The sequence below is a fragment of the Neurospora crassa genome, linkage group III (assembly GCF_000182925.2).
Source record: "Neurospora crassa OR74A linkage group III, whole genome shotgun sequence".
Taxonomy (NCBI): Eukaryota; Fungi; Ascomycota; class Sordariomycetes; order Sordariales; family Sordariaceae; genus Neurospora; species Neurospora crassa.
Genome location: NC_026503.1, coordinates 4,740,088 through 4,759,073, shown reverse-complemented (window position 1 = coordinate 4,759,073; position 18,986 = coordinate 4,740,088). Strand labels below are relative to the sequence as shown.

General features: G+C 51.9%; 7 protein-coding genes across 7 annotated transcripts; 3 read left to right on the top strand and 4 right to left on the bottom strand.

Moving 5' to 3' along the window:
- Nucleotides 1–367: 367 nt before the first annotated feature.
- Nucleotides 368–1,515, bottom strand: NCU08242 (hypothetical protein; the record flags this gene model as incomplete). Its single annotated transcript, XM_954239.1, has 2 exons — nucleotides 368–1,051; nucleotides 1,141–1,515. 2 exons carry the CDS (start codon nucleotides 1,513–1,515, stop codon nucleotides 368–370), a joined length of 1,059 nt encoding a protein of 352 aa, XP_959332.1.
- Nucleotides 1,516–2,734: 1,219 nt separating this feature from the next.
- On the bottom strand, nucleotides 2,735–4,246 carry NCU08241 (hypothetical protein; the record flags this gene model as incomplete). The annotated part of the gene is made up of 1 exon (XM_954238.1): nucleotides 2,735–4,246. One exon carries the CDS (start codon nucleotides 4,244–4,246, stop codon nucleotides 2,735–2,737), a length of 1,512 nt encoding a protein of 503 aa, XP_959331.1.
- Nucleotides 4,247–6,587: 2,341 nt separating this feature from the next.
- NCU08240 (hypothetical protein) lies at nucleotides 6,588–7,055 on the bottom strand (the record flags this gene model as incomplete). The annotated part of the gene is made up of 1 exon (XM_954237.1): nucleotides 6,588–7,055. The coding sequence occupies one exon, from the start codon at nucleotides 7,053–7,055 to the stop codon at nucleotides 6,588–6,590; it is 468 nt and encodes a 155-aa protein (XP_959330.1).
- Nucleotides 7,056–9,726: 2,671 nt separating this feature from the next.
- NCU08239 (hypothetical protein) lies at nucleotides 9,727–10,218 on the top strand (the record flags this gene model as incomplete). Its single annotated transcript, XM_954236.1, has 2 exons — nucleotides 9,727–10,002; nucleotides 10,117–10,218. 2 exons carry the CDS (start codon nucleotides 9,727–9,729, stop codon nucleotides 10,216–10,218), a joined length of 378 nt encoding a protein of 125 aa, XP_959329.1.
- Nucleotides 10,219–13,078: 2,860 nt separating this feature from the next.
- NCU08238 (hypothetical protein) lies at nucleotides 13,079–14,581 on the top strand (the record flags this gene model as incomplete). Its single annotated transcript, XM_954235.1, has 1 exon — nucleotides 13,079–14,581. One exon carries the CDS (start codon nucleotides 13,079–13,081, stop codon nucleotides 14,579–14,581), a length of 1,503 nt encoding a protein of 500 aa, XP_959328.1.
- Nucleotides 14,582–15,267: 686 nt separating this feature from the next.
- NCU08237 (hypothetical protein) lies at nucleotides 15,268–15,812 on the bottom strand (the record flags this gene model as incomplete). The annotated part of the gene is made up of 2 exons (XM_954234.1): nucleotides 15,268–15,678; nucleotides 15,768–15,812. The coding sequence occupies 2 exons, from the start codon at nucleotides 15,810–15,812 to the stop codon at nucleotides 15,268–15,270; spliced, it is 456 nt and encodes a 151-aa protein (XP_959327.1).
- Nucleotides 15,813–16,673: 861 nt separating this feature from the next.
- NCU08236 (hypothetical protein) lies at nucleotides 16,674–18,922 on the top strand (the record flags this gene model as incomplete). Its single annotated transcript, XM_954233.2, has 1 exon — nucleotides 16,674–18,922. Exon 1 carries the CDS (start codon nucleotides 16,937–16,939, stop codon nucleotides 18,920–18,922), a length of 1,986 nt encoding a protein of 661 aa, XP_959326.2. The 5' UTR covers nucleotides 16,674–16,936.
- Nucleotides 18,923–18,986: the final 64 nt, after the last annotated feature.

The following is an 18,986-nucleotide window of genomic DNA, read 5'->3' as shown; positions in this document are numbered from 1 at the left end:
TGTATGTACGAGACCATGGTTTCCATTTTCCTCCTGGTTTTGCTTCTCTTCCTCACGATTGTTCTTTTCTTTGGCCGCTCGCGAGGCAGATTTTATGATCTTCCCTATGAACTGGCTGTCGGGAGTCCACTTCGCCCTTGTTCGTACTTTCCTCGATCGGTGAACGTCTTGTGAAGTCGCCATTCCATCTCTCGTCATATCAACCGGTATCGATTGCTGGTCGCACGAGATAATCCTGATATAAGGCATTTGACGCATACGTTTTCATTGTGAAGGATGAGGCTTCCTTCGGTCGTGGCGCCATTTGATCTTTCCGGTGAAGACCGATGGCTTTGGATGCCGATGATACGAGACACTGACCCAAGGCTTAGTTTTTCTTCGGACGCTTTCTAGCGCCAGCGGACTTGGAAGATCTCTTGGACTTTGACGTCTTGTTACCTCCAGTCTTTTTGCCCTTGGGGACCCAGGTCTCGCCCCTGGCCTTGCGCGCCTTGCGTCGAGCGTTCTTGTCTCTCTGGCGCTGTGTGCAAGAGAGACAGTGGCGGTCGGCGCCATTGTCTTCCGCCTCGTAGCAAGAGCTACAAGATCCGATGCCAACTAGCGCCCTACGGATGACTTCTCGGCGCTTCGCCTGGCTGGGCGAGTTTGCAAGACAATCAAAGCACAGCGTAGCGGTGCGCTTCCAAATCGAGTGAACTTTACACACGTCGCACTTCTTGCCGTAATCGATTGGTTCCAGTAACACCTCGTTTGCTCCTTTGGCCTTCGCGGCGCCGTCGGCGAGTTCCTTCTTCGCCCGATGTCCACTAATCGGGAGGGATGTATTGCTCGACTTGTGATGAGACGGTTGGACCGCAATCGGGAGATCGACTTGCGAGCTTGAACTATGGGCGTCACTGCGATGGAAACAGGGTGCCCAGTGGTTTGGGGTAGGTTTCAAGTTCATCTCATCGGTCTGGCGGGTCGGCGGGCCGGCATCGCGGGCGCGAATAGCATGGGTCTCGGTTTGAAGATCGGGCTGGGCAGGGGTGTCGCGCTTGGTAGCGCCGTCCTATCAATTAGGGGTATATTTGTTAGCCATTTCGGCTCCTCGCTTGTCTGGGGAGGCGCTATTACAGGTCGTTCAGGGGTCTGACTTACAGCCTCGCTGGCATTGGTGTGAGCAGCTCGCAAGTTTTCTTGGAGCATCTGTCCTGCGGGACAGAGGGGAGATTGTATGCCACTGCCTTGTTCGATGGCTTCGTCACAGCTCAAAGAGGATTGAGTGGAACGGTCGCGCAATTTGGTGGACTCGATCGTCATGTCGCTCGAGGTTGAGGCATTGTGGATGGCTACATCCTCATCGGTGCCGTAATCATAATTGATCTGATACCAAATACCATTAGCGTATTGAGAGCGTCTCTTGTCACGTTGGCTACTCGCCGTCCCCTCCTCCTGGCCGTAAGGGCAAGCGGGAGGCAGTTTGAGATCAGGCGCGGCGTCGAGAAAGGCGCTGAACCAGTCGCCGGCCGACATGATGGGCAGCAATTGCGATCTTGAGCACCTAGCGAAGCGTTGCGTTATAGTTGTGGTAAAAAGGCGCGTCTTTGCTTTTTGTGCGGGACGTGGTAATTACTATTGGGAGGAAGTAGAGGGGTCACAAAATGGGAAAACGGAAAAAGGCCGGGGTCAAGTGGTGTGGGCGACATACCGAAACACAAAATGGCCGGCGCCTTGACCAACCAAGGCGGAAAAACAGCTGGCGTACCTTCCCTTTCGACTTCAAAACCGGTCAGCTATTGTAACGAACGTATTGATAATTTCGGACCGCTCCTCCCATACCAGTGTGCGACCTGGACGGGGTGGGGGCTTGACCCGTTTGTTCATCCCATCTACTATTTTCGCATTCACGTTACGCGTCTTCGGCCGGACATTGAAGCTATTGTGTTCCGCGAATGGCAGTCTTGATGGAAAGCGGAAGGGGTATATATTTCCCATAACATCATGATGATTGTTGTGAATTCATGGTATCACCTGTCTTGTCTTGTTATCCGCTTGTCAGCATTATATTTCGCCAATTTTATATGCCTACTGGATGGAAGAATGAACTTCGACGCCAAGAAAAAAGCGTGGTAACCATTTGCAACGTTCGTCCCAATGTTTCCGGTTCCATTGTAACGAACTTGTAATGATGGAAGGCCTGGAGTCCTAGACTCTCACCGAAATTCAGAGGACAACTCGAATGATGACACTGACATTTGGAGAGTGCTTTGGAGATAATACAATAGAGAGAAGTGGTTTAGATCGAGCGAAGAAGGAGGAAAATAGGTAAATACAATAAGAATAACAAGAAATGATCTTCAACTTTGAAGATCGAACCGCGAAAGGGGTATTTATTTGGGATCCCGCAAAACGGCGAGCGCTAAAATCTGGAAGACAACCAAGGCTACCTACTCAGCCACGAACTAATGAAAGGATCACCCTCACCAACTGCTTGCCCTCTAACATTCTCCGATGATGGACTTGTCATCGCTGATCAATAAAGCCACGAAGACTCCGAATGCTGATGTGAGCCGCGTTTAAAAGGCAAGAGTGAGTGTACCCACGTGCACTCCTGGCAAGAACAGTCCAGAGCTGCCAAGGTTCCCCAGGCAATCCTCCTTGTAACGGTGACTCCACCTTCAGTCACAAGTTCCCCCGCAACACGGCCTCCTGCCAGTGCCTCTAGCACTGATATGATTTCTCAGCTCAACGATCACAGGTTTCCTCCCGGGGGACCATTGGCGCCTATGGTTTTGTTGCCGCTGTTGGCCGCATTCCCGCCGTTAACAATAAACTGTCCGTTGAAGACGAAGTCTCCGTAGACGTTACCTCCGGTGATCACACCATTGTTGACAGCCCCGTGTTCACCAAGGTGGACGTTACCTCCCTGCGTCGCAAAACTGTGAGGGCCAGGGGGAGGGTTGACAACACCACCGAAGTTGACAATACCACCGTTGTTAACGATGGTGCCCCTGTTTGCCGCTCCCACTCCTTCATAGCCTGGGTAGGTCTGTGCTCCATGCCCTCCCAAGTTTGGATTGTTTTGTCCTCCCGCTCCTCCGTGGCTTGGGTAGCTATGTGACCCGGCGCTGTAATTCTGTGATCCACCACCGCCTCCGTAACCCGGGAGGTTTTGTCCTCCGGGGCCCGCGACGTTGAGATAACTCTGCGGAACGGCACCCGCGTAGCTCGGATAGTTGCCTGCTCCTGCCTCGACTCCATGTGCACCGCTTTGAAGCTCCGTAGCTCCTGACACTCCCACGGCCCCTGAGGCTCCCGCAGCATTGACGCCGGGGGCAGCAGCGGCACCGTTACCCGCTTGCTGAAGATTTCGTTGCGCAGCCACAGCCGCTTGCGATCTCTGCGCCCGCTTTTTTGCCTGGTGTCTCTGCGTCTTTCCGACCTGTCGGGTGTGGCAGGCAACGCAATGCTTATCGGCACCGCGATCTTCTGGTTTGTAGCAGTTGCTACAGGACCCAAGTCCACGGCGGGACCGCTCGATGATGGCGGCGATTTGCTCAGGCGTCGGCTTATTCGCCAAGCAGCCGAAGCAGTGGAGGGCCTTTTTTTTCCAACGAGGGTTTATGTTGCACTTTGTGCAAGTCGCGCCGGTGTAGGGGATTTGAAGGGGCGGTCCGTGCATGGGTGCCGGAGGCGGGAATGGAGGTTGAAGAAGCTGGTTCTCGTAGGACACCGAGACAACTACGGGATTGCAGTTGGCGATAGCAGTAGGGGGCGCGGGGTTAGGGATGGAGAGTTCGACATGCTGGTTGTGAGCGACCTGTCCAGGTAGACGAGCAGTGGGAGACGCCATGGCAGGGAGATCATTCTGCGGAACTGTGAGCTTATTTTGTTGGCCATTTTTGGCGCCGGAAGCTGCGTTGATGGGTGGAACTTCAGCGGTTGAAAAGGCATCTACATCCGAGAAGTGGAGAGGCTGCTGTTGCAAGAGAGCGGGAATCGGGATAGACCGAACCACCGCCGCTAGCACACGGTTGACCTCCAGCGGTTGCTTTGAGTCAAGGCAACTGAGGAGCTTGCGCGTTGTTGCATTGCCTGCTTGGTATCCAGGCAAGGTGGACAGGATGTAGATGAAGGCAGAAATCACCTCGTCATAGCCTAGTTCCCGGCGATGCTCAAAGAAATGCAAAAGCTGTTGCGTCGGATTGAAGTCGAAGCGGCCCTCAGACCGTGCATGTGGCGCAGCTAGGCTAGTCGGCTCCATGTTGATCTAATAGTTTAATGTCGATAATGGCTCTGTGCATCGGTGTTAGCGTCACGATTTTGCGATTTCTGGTGGTAGTCCTACCTGTTTCTGGTGCTGGGGAACAAATGATCGATGAGAGTGCGACTTCAGTCGCAAAGGTACGACGAGTGTTGTTGTCGCTCGGTTCGATGATATGAGGAGGAGAAAATTGGGGGAAAATGGGAGCACAGGAGAGGAGGGAATAAAAGGCAGCAATGGAAAATTAGAATGAAAAGTGGTCCAGGCATGCAAACGCGAGGACCGACCTTGAAAGTAAACCTGGAGCGTCTGACGAACCTCATGTCTGTGGGGTGCTAGGAACGAGATCAAACCGCGTTAAGGTTTTATGGATGCCACCCTTGGGAGCAAGCCCCAGGGCTCATACGAGATATATATCTGCCAGGTGTTTGGAACAATATAATGGCATTCTGTCGGGCATGGTGACGGTGCCATTGGAATCGTCCATGTCGGAGCAACTTTTCCAACGGGACATCGTTCGTTCTCGAGTACAGCGCATTAACATCAGCGTTCGACGGTTTGGCTTGCTGGAAGGGCGAAACCTATATCCAAACGGACTTGACCCATGAAAGTCATGTGAGAGAATCGTTGGTTAAGAAGCAGCATCCCACGTGTTTCTGGCTGCCAAGTTCGTGAAGTATTTCCTAGTATTCTGTTGAAGTCTCCGCTGCCAATTGCTGGAAATTCAGCTGCTGATAGACGAGTAGGCGATCGATGTTCAACGAACTGGATAGGTAATATAGGTACCAATGACGCAACACTTGTTACTTGACGATATATATGATGGGTAAAACGCTATCAAAGGCATTGTCACTGTCGGGCCACGGCAGACTAGCTACCGTAGGAAAAAGCGAAAGGAAGTTCTCAGAAGCCTAGACGCGGCCTAGGACCATGCACTCGTGGCGATATCGCTTGAAGGCGCCATATATCAGATGGCGATCCTCCGCTGGGATGGCTTCGATGAATGTCAGCGGGTCCATTGTCAATGTTTGATGTGGCGCTGCTTGCTGTGTAGTATACGCGGTACGGAGGCTTGACGTTGCCGGTCAAATGCTTTGAGGGCAAGATGACCAGCACAGAATGATGGACAACGGCGAGGCTCCTCGGGGAATTGAAGTCGACTAGGCTACGGGCTTTGGTTAGGACTGAGGATGTTTGGTGACACGGAGGAAGGTGGTAAAAAGTGAAGAGGCACAAATGGAAGGACTGATCACCGATGGACGGCAGTATTCAGTCGGTTCGAGAGAGCGGCCAAGGGAAAGTCGATGATGGGCTTTGGTGGAAGTTGCGATTCGGTGGTTTTGGCGGGGAGGCATGTAGAGACTGAGGATAAATGCCAAGACCGGAAGGCCTTGAACTCCAGAAAGTCGGGTGTTTACTTGGCAGCCCTGGGTCGGCTGTAGGGATGAAGACAACAGCATTGTTCTAGGGGGACGGTCTTCAGAGTAATCATTATTCAGTACTGTCCACTGGGGCATTTTATTGAAGTATTATCTGATCTGGAATGAAGCCGTCGGATCAATTGTTTGACGCGTCGGCTTCACGCTCCATAGTGTATACCGAAAACGACTTGACGTCAAAGCACGTACAAGAGCCATATACCTCGTGACTGAATATCCCCCTTGAAGACGGTCGGCGTTACATAAACCCGCTGTCAATTTCATCCACGGATATATATCAGATAGGAGATCTTTCTTCTCGACGTGGAAGGCTGGCAGCCTGCAACTCTTCTTCCCGAACAGCTCGCGTGTAGATAATGGACGTGGAGACAAAGAGAACTCAATAATTTCAACGAAAGATGGTGAGTGACACGATATTGATGTGTTTATATGCAGGACCTAATACTGTCAGAACAAACTGTTGTTCTAAGACAGCGAACAAAGGGAATGCTTGAACAGCAATGGCGAAGCCAAACAGGACACAACAATCCTAGCGCTTGCTAGAAGTAAACATGCCGCTGTGCATACTTGCAGAGCATTGAAAGAATTCTGTCCAACAGTTCTTTCACTGAAGCCTAAGACCGAATCTCTCTTCCAAACCAGAGTGCGTGTTATGGTGACAACTTTGCTCATCCGCAACTGTTTTCCGACCTTGTCTCCTATGCTGATTTGCCACCAGTTTGCTGTTCAACTTCCGTCGAAACTTCCTTTCTTTCTCAAACTTCGCGTGAAGCCATCTCCTCTTGGTCCTTGGAAAAGGCTTGCCATCCGTGAAGCAAGACACTTCTGAATCTCGCATGGAGCTCAACCTCTGGCGGGCGGGCAACCTCAAATTCGATTGCCGAAGTTCCCACGGCTGGTATTCAGGTAGTTGCGGCTGGAATGTCCGGCGTCTCCACGTCCGGCGCCTGGACAGATGGAGTTGCAACACCTGGAGATTCTACAGCTGACTCAGGAGCGACAACTTGAGGTTGACTAGCCGAATCGAAGGCGATTCCCAGTCCCCTGAAGATGGCTTCAGCGGCCTCCCGCGCCTTTCTGGCTCGCTGTTTGGCCTTGTGCCTCTGGTTCTTGCCCTTCTGGCGTCCGTAGCAGACGGTGCAAAGCTTGTTATCCCCTCTATCTGCCTCGCCATAACAATTGCTACAACTATCAATGCCGCGAGCAGCACGTTCGATAACAGCGGCAATCTTTTTGGGGCCTGGCTTGTTTCTACAACAGCCAAAGCAGCGGTCTACTGTCTTCTTCCACACAAAGTTGGTGCGGCAGATTGAGCAGACCTTGCCAGGGTAAGGGACCTGAAGAGGAGGGCGAGTGGTAGTCGGGACCATTGCAACGGGCGCGGCAGTAGTGGCGGCGGCGAGCTGTGGCAATTGAAACTGACTGGGAGAGGTGGAATATGAAGGGACAATGGGATGGGAAGGGGTAGCGTGCTCTTGCTCCGAATGGTGATTGTAGGGGATGGGGGAAGGAATGGGGGCAACCTGCGTCTGTGGCTGTTTGTGGGGGACGTTGGGACTGGGATAAGATGCGATGGGCCACTGCTGCTCATAATGGGTGGACTGAGAAAAAGGGAGAGGCTCTGCGACTCGCGGGTCCTCGTGCTTGTCCTGGGGCAGAGGAAATAAGTCATTGCCGAGACCCAAGCCATCCACTTCCCAGTTATCCTGCACGGGATCAGTCAAACACACGTCTGGCGGCTGTATCCGATTCGAGAGACATTCTTGATCGAAGCAGCACGAGTGCTGATTGGCTGATGCGCTTTGGCTGCAGGAATTTTGCGATGCAAGCCCTTTATCGGTTTCGGGAGCATGATTTTGAGTGCCCATAGTGAGCGACATTGGATAGAACTTCAACTCTCAAACGTCTCTAACAGCTGTAGCTGTCAGTTTGACGACCTGGCTGAGGTGATGCTAGCCATTGAAGACTCGTCAGTTGACATGGTTGCAGTCTTTAGAAAAGAGGTACCTACTATTTGATGTGACTAGATGGTCAGTCCGCCAGGGTGGGCGGCTCTGACGAAAGATTTGGGTTCTCAAGTTGACTCGCTGATCGCCGACTGAACGTGATGCTCTCGTTTCTTCAGTAAAATCAACTCCCACTTTGTTTGTAGGTCCTCAAGGTAAGATTTCGCTTTTATGTTTGGATGTGGCAAAAATTGGACGCTTTGCAGGGCACGCGAAATGTTGAATGGCCGCTGATCCGTGACTGTCGGTTTGCTAGAAGAAAAGGAGAGGGTCAGAAAGTAAATGAATGAAGAGGAAAAAAGTTGCGGATCTACCTTTGTGCAAGAAGCGACTTTGGAAGTCCGAAGAGAGCGTGCGTGGACTTGAAAAGACTGCGAGCAATGAGTTTTTATTATCGCAGAAGGGTTATTTACGAAGGAGCAGCGACGTGCGCTTTGAGAGAAGGCCATCCAGATATGTGGGAAAACGGCACTTTCTCGAGCGGTCAAGAATGGCTGCGGAGCCGGATAAAGCGACTGGGAATCAAATGCAAGCTGGTCAACACAAAATCCAAGAAACAAGAAGAAGGGTGAGAATAGAAGTGAAAACAAGTGTGCATGACCTCAACGGTGTTGTACTGTACGTACCTAAATCGTTCGAAACGTTGATAGAGGTGCAAGATGTGTGCGGGCTGGAAATGCTGATACAATCAATGGGTACAAGTATGCACTGCGCAGGTCTGTGCGTGGGACAGCGCCGGGGGCTCGAGGGCCTGCTCATAGTACCTAGCAGCCCGATACCTGCCCCTGGGCTCTAGACTGTTAGACCTTTGGCTTTGGCATTATATCATGTGTTAAGCTTTATTGCAAGAGGTACATGCCGTCAGCGGCAAAAGGGGGGGTGTTATAAGTACCTCTCCCAAAGGAACTTAACCATTCCCTGTTAACGCTACCAAGCGGGCACCCGCTGTAATTGGCCCTCTTCCAGCGGTGATCTGGGCCACGATAGGCGGGAGCGCCCCCCATCTCACAGTGCCAATGGTGGGGCCATTGCCCGCACAGCACATACCCGCACACGCTGCCCGCCCTGCACTTGCTGCACTTCTTGGATGGCCTCTCTTTCTCGGCCCAAACGCTTCCTCACTTTGCCGCATCACCGTCCAGCGTGCAAAAAGCCCTGAGGCGGTATTCTACTTGACAACCCAGAATTCTCCGATCGTCAGGACGCCGCATGTGCTGTCAACCATGAGCAGGGCGCAGCGACAAACACTGGCAAGAGACCGGACTTCCCGTCACTGTTCCGGGCAGCGACACCGCGAACGATATACCAATGAAATAACTCGGAACCACTGCAAAGAAGACTCAAATAAGCACCAAGATAATATGGAGGGAAAATAGGCTTTTACCTGCTGTTTGTTTATGTGCTGCGCTGACCGATGGCGTAAAGTCCCAGATCATAGGTGGTTCCGTGGACGAGAGCAAGGCCTCCAAGTACGTACCGCGAGGCATCCGAGCCGGCCGCTTTTCCGAATTCGCTCAAACCAAACCCATCTGTCCAAATGTCGGGTTATCGACGAAGTAGCCACGATCACCAAATATATACCCCATGATGCCCCACAGGCCAGTGTTGCGAAGGCGGTCAAGTTCCACCGACGCCCTGGAAACTCCTGCGCGCCACGGGAACACATAGTTGCGTCGTAGGGCGAGAATACATGCACGCAGAATATCCACACACATGAACTGTCAGATAAGGCCGACCCGACCCGGCGAATTGCACAGATATCCGGCATTTTCTTTCTGAAGCGGCTAGACCCCGTTGATATCTTCGGTCGAATACACGGCTTGGCTTCCGTGACGTCAAGGATACGACGGTATGCCAGAAATTTTGAGGTGGCGATGGCTTTGTGGAAGACGGGCTTGGGATATGGGCGAGAGAAAGAGCGATAACAGATCTCGTGGTGGCCAGATGTCAGCAAGCGCACATGGTTCTCCATGCCTGACATCGTGGGCATACAACGTACGGCCCGGCACTGAACACGAGAGACGACAGCACGAGGATGGCGATGATTTGGGAAAAGGTGCAAGATGAATGGGAAATGGCGTTGATGGAGGTCAATGGGCGACCCGTACAACCTCGCGTCTTATGGTCGAGAAATGGAGCAGCGGCTTCTGCAGCACGTGGTGACCTGCATAGGCTTGTCACGAACCGGTTTGAACACAAAGTCAGTGTTGATACCGCTAGTATGGGTGATGTGGCAAGGATGACTGTGGGTTCGCTGTCAGAGGAGAAAGAGACTCAACGGTTTGGCCTCTCCTTGCTCATCATCATGGAGGTATGCTTGCTAACATGACTCGCTAGCTTGACGCAAGAACAGTCACTAAAAGCAATCCTTCAAGTGGACGAAACAAGATATAAGGACGCGCGAAACCGACATGACGACCGATAGATCAAACTGGAGTACTTTCCCCCATCGAAGGATACAGCTCTCCAGGTCGCCAACTACAAGCTCCTGGTGGAGGCTTTTGGGCCATCTGGAAGCACGGGTTGATGTACAAAACGTTGCCGATACAGAAAGAGGGGGGCGTAGGAAATTTTGGGTCCGTGTGGGAAGTAGGTCCGCCAGAGATCACCGGCGCGAAATCTTCTCAGGTTATCTCTGAAACGGGTCGAGTCTGTCGATATCGCATCAAAGGCCAAGAGATGGAAATGAGGACCGGTACATGACAGCAAAGTCAGCGAGCCGTCACAGAACAACACGAGAGCTCGCAAATGATAGGGCGCTGAAGCAGAGTGGGTCAGGGTCAACATTGCAGGTGGCAGGTGGAAGGCGCGAGGACGGGACGCGTTGTTGCCATCAACAGTATAAGGGGCAGTTGCGAAAATGGACGATGGGAATAGGCTACGACACTTTCGTCCACGATGGGGGCCAAAGGCAGGAGCAAGGAGGTGACGGAAGCAAATGATTCCCCTGACGATATCGAAGGATATTTGGAAGAAGAGGGAGAGCGGGCACATAACTGAGCCAACCCATGCGCGTGGATTCTGGGCAATGGCAATGGTCCCAGTTGGACTGGAGGAACATGTCCCGGTGCAGTCCGTTTCAACTGCCAAGGACGAGCTCGATTTACCACGCATGCATTTAGGTGTCAGCTGCACCGTACACGTATGTGGGCTTTCCCTCTTCTCGCCGAGGCTGCTCACGATCCTCTTTCTGTCAAATATCTGCCAAGCACATGTGCATGACGGCTCATTCGGCTGCCTCGGCGATTCTGGCAGCATTACCGAAGCAAAGCGGCGAGCAGGAACCCCTCGCTGCGAGCGGGGGAAACAGTAGGAGAAGGTGATAGCGAGTAAGGAAGTAACAATCATGCAGTGGGAACATCACCATTTCACTCTGGCATTTGGAAAGTACGATGAAGGGTATTTGATACAACGCCAAGTTCCGGTGCGATGGCCTCTGGAGAGTCGCAACTTCTGTTTGTACCGATTGCGCACGACTTGACAGCCGGATATCATGTCAACTTGGAGGGAAATACGGCGAGTACCTCTAAACAGGTATGCATTAACGATCCCATTATCCCCCAGAAACTGTGTCTACTCCGTTACTTCGATCACCGATAATCGTCCTCCGGTCCGACAAACATGACCTTTCAGGGTCAATTGATGTCACCCATGGCACGTCGTCTACAGTGGGGAAGGCACCATGGAGGCTCGGCGTTTTGGTTTCGGCAAGAACCCTGTCACACCTTCCCTTTCTGTCAGGTTGATTCTATCTCATTGGCCGTATTTCCACTCACTGACAGGGGTGCCCTACTCATAAAGATGGATCCTAAACGTCGAGGGGACAGACACAACTCGGTAACGACGAAATCATTCGAGAGGGTAGGAACAAAGGAGGATTTGCGAAGGAAGGCAAAGAAAATCGAAATCATCGCATTGACTGAGAAAAGGAACCTTTTCGCGAGAACACTCTTGAATCCATGTGGCATTGCAGTCGCTAACGGTTTCCGCCGATTGCCAAGGTTTCTACAGAAAATGTTTACCGGATACGCTAAAACGGCCCGTCCACAGATCTTATCTTGTCTGCCTCTGGTCTTGGCACAAAGGCTCGGCCAAATCCATGCAATGGAAGTCGCAGATCTAACAATGACCAGCGGAACGGAAACTGCACCCCTGATCTTCCTCGTCTGTGGGGACCGTTAGCCGGAAGGCAGGACGGAGTTGCACTCGAAGATGCGGTGCGACTGTTTCTTGTCCAAGATAATGGCTATGTACATAGACGGGAGCTATTCAAGTGCAGCAGATGTCTCATCGGGACCGATATATTTGAGCTCTTTCCGTTTGATTTTCGCGGATTTCTCACACTTCCAGCCGTTCCACTGAAGGTTGCCCTTATTGTTCTCATCCGCTCTTGCATTCACCACCGGCTCAGTTTTGGATTTGGCCCTCGGGATGACAACGCACGATACGTCATCCAGCATGAGTTGAAGGTTTCTGGAGTTCTTCTAAATTTTCAGTGTGCTCATTGTTGTCTACGTGCCCCTGTATTTGAACTGCCATTTGCCAGTATACCGATATCTGAGCCTCACTGCCGCTTCATGATCTTTTTACACTCCTCCGGGTTTCTCGTCTGCTCATCGCTTTCCATTCAGATCATACTACTAAACCTTAAGTCAAAGCTTCTCGGACATGATCTGTGCGCAATCCGATCACACTGAAGCGACGCAGGACAAACGGATCGGCACACGTCTGCCCCATCTTCAATACGTCTCAACCTTACCAAGATCCCTCCACTCGAGCTTAAGGTATTCTCGCGGCCCACGGCGATAGCATACGGGCTCCCGAATGTTTCTGGCCAGGGACGCTCCCAGTTTCATTGCCCGCACAATTGTTGGACGTCCCTACTTCCGGCAAATTTCATGATTTCTCACTTTTTCAAGCTTCATCTCTTCAGTTTTTTCTATATCATGTCTCAAATTCCATTCATTGCACATCGCTTTATCTCGACCAAAGGAGATTCAGGTTGACTTTAGGATGGACTCGGGAACAAGGTTGAAGAAGTGGAGTTCAACCCCATGAATTCATCCGAATCCCTATTTAGCATTTACTTAACCCGGTGTGTTTCGGATACTATCTCCACCAGCAGCCATTCACGACCAGACTTGGCAATGGATTTATCGTCCGGATTGAACCTGGCACCAGGTCCAAATCAAGAAATAATTATTTTTCTCGCACAAATGGTGTTTAAAATTCTTCAGTTGCCCCCCAATCCTTGCCTTTTGCTCTCACCTTTCGTTGTTGTCATGAAAGTTAAAAACAGGCTTACCACCACCCGAGATTTCAACAGCCGTTCAGGGAGCCGCGCTACATCTCCTCGCCGGCCTCCTGGCTTCCAACCCTTATCCAAGATGTACCCCGCCTCAGCGCCGGGCGCCACGCCTTCCTATCGCGATAACGGGGTGCCAAACCATAACAAAAAAAGAAACCGCAGCGAGTTTGAGGCTGGAGGGCTGTACCAAGCTGAGCTTTTTCTGAATCGCCAGACCTACAGTTACCGTGTTCCAAAGTACAGGGATGTCAACGGCGCTTACCCCCATACATTTCAGACGCCGGTTTCTCCAGGTTATAGGCCTCCACAGCGTTCAGTTCAAGGAGGCCTGTTACCACAGCAAAACAGCAACATCTCCACCAATCCGTCACCCATGGCTTATAGGCCACCCCAACCATTCAGCCGCGCTCAGCAGAACAATCATGATATCCTAGCAAATCAACTGCCATTCGCTTATGAGACACCTGACCAATTCAGCCGACCTCAGCAGAACGGCAACATCTCTCCGCATCAGCCACCGTTCGCTTATACGCCACCGCAACCATTAAGAGGCATTCAGCAGAATAACCATAACATTTTACCTGGTCATTCACCGTACGCTTATGCGCCATCGCAGCCGCTGGGTCACAGTGGCCTTCTTCAACAACACCACAACGGTATACGAGGCCACATCCCTGAAGTGCAAAACCACCAAAGAGGGTTGAATAGGCCTCAACTCAATATATCGCTAAATAGCCAAGTTGGGGCCATTCGGGACCGGAGGCCTTATGTCGTTGACAATTGTCCTCGGGCATTGGACAATGGCGATATTCCGAACTGGAACATCCTAGAAAACCTCGAACAGTCACCGGAAGACCAAAGGTTTATCGACTATATTAATGGAGACCATGCGTTTCAAGATTTGGAGTTTCCATATTTGCCGGATGGCGGAGTTCCCCGGCAACGACTATGGAATAATGATGATATTCCCATTCACCATTCACATTTCATCGGCTTGCGGGACATCAACCGCGGGCTTGATTTGAATCCACCACACGAGGCTGGATCACGCGAGGCCGAGTCAGACGATGACCTGTCTGAAGACGACCAGTTAGATGAGGTCCTGTCTGAGGACGACCAGTCAGATGAGGACCTCTCTGAGGACGACCAGTTAGACGAGGACCTGTCGGAGGACGACCTCTCCCAGGACGACCTCTCCCAGGACATTAACGACAACGAGATCCTTGAAGACGACGAGTTATCCGGTAACCAGCAGCAACTTGTGCCCGCCGTTATGCAGAATCTTAATCTAAAGATCTGTGACGAGCATGAGTGCGGGGAACCCACTTTCTACCTAACGCAAAGGGCAAGAAAGTGCCGGTTCCACCTTGAAAACCCGCCGCCTCAAACTCGGTGGGAAGATCTCGACCACGCTCCCACAGCCGATCCGGATGCTTGTTCCGGATGTAACGGCCTCCGCCCGCGCAGGGCTCCCGGTAGAACATGCTGGGAATGCCTGTGCAAAAATCGGCGGCAGAGATATGGTGTTTGTGACGGGTGTCCTGCTTCTTGGTGCCCAAATCGGGTTGTGGAGGGAGCTTAGGTCGGGAGTAAGGCGTGCACGGTAGGACGGAGTATCAGATGGATCAGGTCTTTTTAGGACAGCTCTACGAAGGTGAGTCCCACTAGTTTTCCAACGGCTGTGTCTGGGTTGTCATCGGTGAGCGATGGAGATTAGGCAAGGTACCTAATAGCAGGCTGGTTTTGAGGTTTGCAAGATACTCTCCTTCAGGTACGGTCGTGGTCCTTCAATATCTTATTTCTCATTGTCTCTTTGTGTCCTGATGTGCAAGTTGCACCAAGTGACCGATCCCGCCCCAACACCGCTTAAGACCGTGGTTGAGAATGCTATATGCTCCACGGGTATCTCTTCCGCCTCATAGAATCTAGCTACCCATGGTCAACGACCTAGCTCCGCAAAATGTGTTTACCCCCCCTCTTCTTTCCCAGCAAAACATACCCCTTGCCCCTTAAAGCTACCATTTTTCGCAAGTTGCATGCATGCCGCCAGTCCTCGTTCTAGGAATTAGGCATTTGGTCTTCAATAACAACTTTCGGCAAGATCTTCTCATCCCTCCGTTTCCTTTATATAGAACTCCAGTACTCAACAACTAGCTATTCCAGTTCGACAACACGTGTCTACATCAGGGCTACCAGGGCAACCAGGGAGACAATCTTTACCTCCCGAATGACATGAACCAGGGTTAAGATTTCCCACAGGATTCCCCCTTAGGCGATGAGATTCCAACGCCTCAATCTCCTGCTGAGGAACTTCAAATCATCGCGGTCCCACCCGAGCCCGCTGCAATCCAGAATCCGGAGGTATTCATAGGTACTCTTGCACAAACCAAGAGGTCTATCAAATGCCGAGATCACATGGAGAACCCACCTCCCAGGTCTCGCGAGGCCGCTCTTGCTCAGGCAGTCAGTGCCGGGCATGGCTTCTGCAGCGGATGCAATGGGCCCCGTCCTCGCCGTGCTCCTGGAAATACCTGCTGGGAGTGTTTCTATAAGGGACGGCGCCGGAGGAGGGGAGTGTGCGATCGGTGCCCGGCTTCGTGGTGCCCCAATCGGGTCGTTGGGGAGGATTGAATCCGGACAGACTGGAACGGCATCACCCGATGCTGAACAACCGAGTACCTGCCACATATAGTGGCCAGATGAGGAAATTTGGGTTGGGATTGGGTCTCTGGTGTTGGCGGCTTGCCAGTCGGGACGGGCGGACTTACGAATTCTCGCCATGAGGTTACACGTGCAGGTAGGAGCTCGGCCATTGAGGTTCGAACTTGGCCTGATACCCAGTCCTCTCTATTGACAATTTCAAATTCTCGTGTTATTTCCAATTATTTTCCTCCCCGCTGTCTGGTCTTCCTTCCTCTATGTTTTCTGTCCTATTTTCGTGCGTGGTGGTCTTGAAATGTCCGATTTCCACCCAAAAAAACGCTGTTGTTATATTAGTGAATCATTTGCTGAGGTGACCGTCGTCAGGCGGCTGTAACTCCATGAAACGACCATTTCGAGGTAGCAAGTGGAAGTACTACCAGCCTCCGTCCGGTTTGCCTACATATCTCTTCTCTTTTGCCGCCAGTACAGGGTTGCTCTCTGGATCTCTCTCGTTGCGGTTATGAACTTTCCCTTGCTTCTGTGATTGAACACTCTGAAAGCAAGTTCTTCCAATACCAGAAACTTCATCAACAGTACCTCTAGGTATCTACTGATGTCAAAGGATTAACCGTGCATATAACGGTCCTAAATCAGCTCGCATTCTTCCTCTATTCAGAATGAATCTTACCCCAACGCCGGACGCCACGCCCAACGCTCCTGTTACAGCATTGGGATGCTGAACAACCACCGAAAAAGAAACCGCGACGAGTTTGAGGTTGAGGATGTTTACCAAGCTGAGCTTCTGCTCCATCACCAGGTCTACAGGTACCGTGCTCTAATCTACGGGCACATCAACGACATTCTCCCACACGGATCTTCGAACCACCTCGACTGACTTATTGGTCTTGACATAACTACATCAGCGAAGTGATGAAAGGAGGATGGAGTATCAACCTTAGGAACTCAGATTCAAACCTTGATTAAACCTTCACTCCGCCCATCCCACCTGGTAGACTGTTACTACAGACACGCATTCACCGGAAAAGCTGCATCGAATCCACAGTCCGGCCCTCCTCCCCAAAAATGTAAACGGTCCTGAAAACTAAAACTGTGTGGTTTAAATCTTGCCCAAAACCACTCGCCCAGTCTCTCTTCTCGATTTGGTCTCTGTTCAACACTACCAGAGCAAACCTCTCCACCCTGACAACCGGAAGGTAAGAGTAAGGTAGGTATTGGTGGAAACCCAAACATCATCCTGGGACTTCCTCTCTTATTTCGACACCAAGAATTCAAGATGGATTTCACGCGCTCCGACAGTGATGGCGCGTCTCAAAGTCGAAAGAGGAAGAGGGTCGACGAAGTCGTCACGGATGGAGGTCATCGCCGAACTGTTTCTTCTCAGCGCCCTCCTCCTAACTATAGCCCTCTACAACCCATTTCTTCCAGCAATGGCCCTCCCTTAAGCAACAACACTTTTCTAGATCAGCCTCTTCACCAACCTCAAAAGGCCTCGACGAGGCATCAGGACATCCTGCGTCCTACAGGTACCTCTAGTAATCATCTTCGGACTGGCATGTACTCTCCACGTCCCCATGACCAAATTCATCGGCTACAAAGACCCGTTGCATTTTCTGAGGGTTCCACTAATGGCGACAACTTTCCTTTAAACTTCCCTGGCCGCCAACGCCAAAATGCTTCGACGCTTTATCAGGACATTGTCGTTCCTAGTAACCAACCCCAGAGTCGGATTCCCTCTCTCAGCCTCCATGACCACAGTTACCCGCCATCAACCCCAGCTACACGTTCACCTGGTTCCCTCCAACGCGAGGGCTCTGCCTTGGATTGGTCTCTACGTCATCCTCGCCAATCTGTCGCGTCGCATATGAATACTGCTATCCTCCGTCAGGGGAACAAGTCTGAGAGTAGTGCTCATCCCACCAGTGATATCGGTCTCAGTTACAGCTATGTGTCACAAGAACCCGACACAGACACATTCAACAACGGTTCTTACGTTGGCGACAACACCCATCTGGATTGGCCTCTTCATGAACCTCACCAAACTCATGCACCGCAATCAGCTCTACCCCATTCTGGCAACAATCTTCCGTGGGATATGCCTTTTTACCAAGGTCAGGAATACAAGCAACAACAGGACCACCAGCTTAAGGCCTACTCACCTCTTCATGATACAAATCAGCCAAATCAACAGCATCCGGTCCTGGACCCTGCCCCCCAGAGAAATATGCTACAGGTTCGCGACGAGGCCTCTCACGATCTCGAGTTCGACAACTTGCCTTTGCTGGGGGACAACGCCCAATATTTTCCGTCTGGCTCGCCTGGTAACATGTGGAACATGTCAATGACACCGGAGGATTTGCCTCCCAGAAACGACTTTCTGTCTCCCAGCCAACCTCTATCGTCAAACTACCAGTTCGGCCACGACAACTGGGCAGAGTTCATGGGTGTGGAGATGGAGAATGCAATCATTCACAATGATCCCGGATTCGCGAATAATTGGGTCATCCCAGAGAGGCTGCGCTTTCAAGGTGTCAATGTGCAGGCAGCTGGAGACAATGCCCAAGTTCAGGAAAATCCAGCCCATGTGCCCCGACAGGCTACGGATTCTTTGCAAAACAACATTCCCATCTCAAACCATTCGGAGCATCCAATGAATTCCAACGGCTATTCCTGGCAATTTTCACGTCCATCACCAATGCCTCAGAAGAGCCAGGCTCAGCAGACACAGTCATATCAGATACAGTCCCATCCGATCCAGCCTCAAGAGAGTCAGACATATCAGATCCAGTCCCAACCGAACCAGCCTCAACAGAGCCAGCCATATCAGATCCAGCCCCAGCAGAACCACTCACATCAGATCCAGCCTGAGCAAGTCCAGCCTGAGCAAATCCAGCCGGCCCAGATCGAGCCTGAGCAAGTAGCCGCGGCTGCAACCCCTCAACCCGCGCCCATCCCTGCCGCTGCTCAGGGTCCGCAAGTTAAACTGTGCAAGGAGCCAGGCTGCAATCGGCCGAGACTGTTCCAGACATCGAGGGCGAGAAAGTGCAGAGAGCACTTGGAGAACTCGCTGCCAGAGTCTCGCTTAGACCAGGGCGCCACAGCCGGCCAAAACATGTGCAGCGGCTGTAACGGGCTTCGCCCTCGCCGTGCTCCCGGAAAGACCTGCTGGGAGTGTTTCTGCAAGGGAACACGCCAACGATGGGGGGTCTGCGATGGGTGTCCAGCTGTCTGGTGCCCTAATCGGGTTGTTGAGGAGGCCTGAGGCTTAGTACCTGGGAGTAGGAGAGGAACGGGATGGGTGGGCGGGCTGGGTACCTATTTGATTA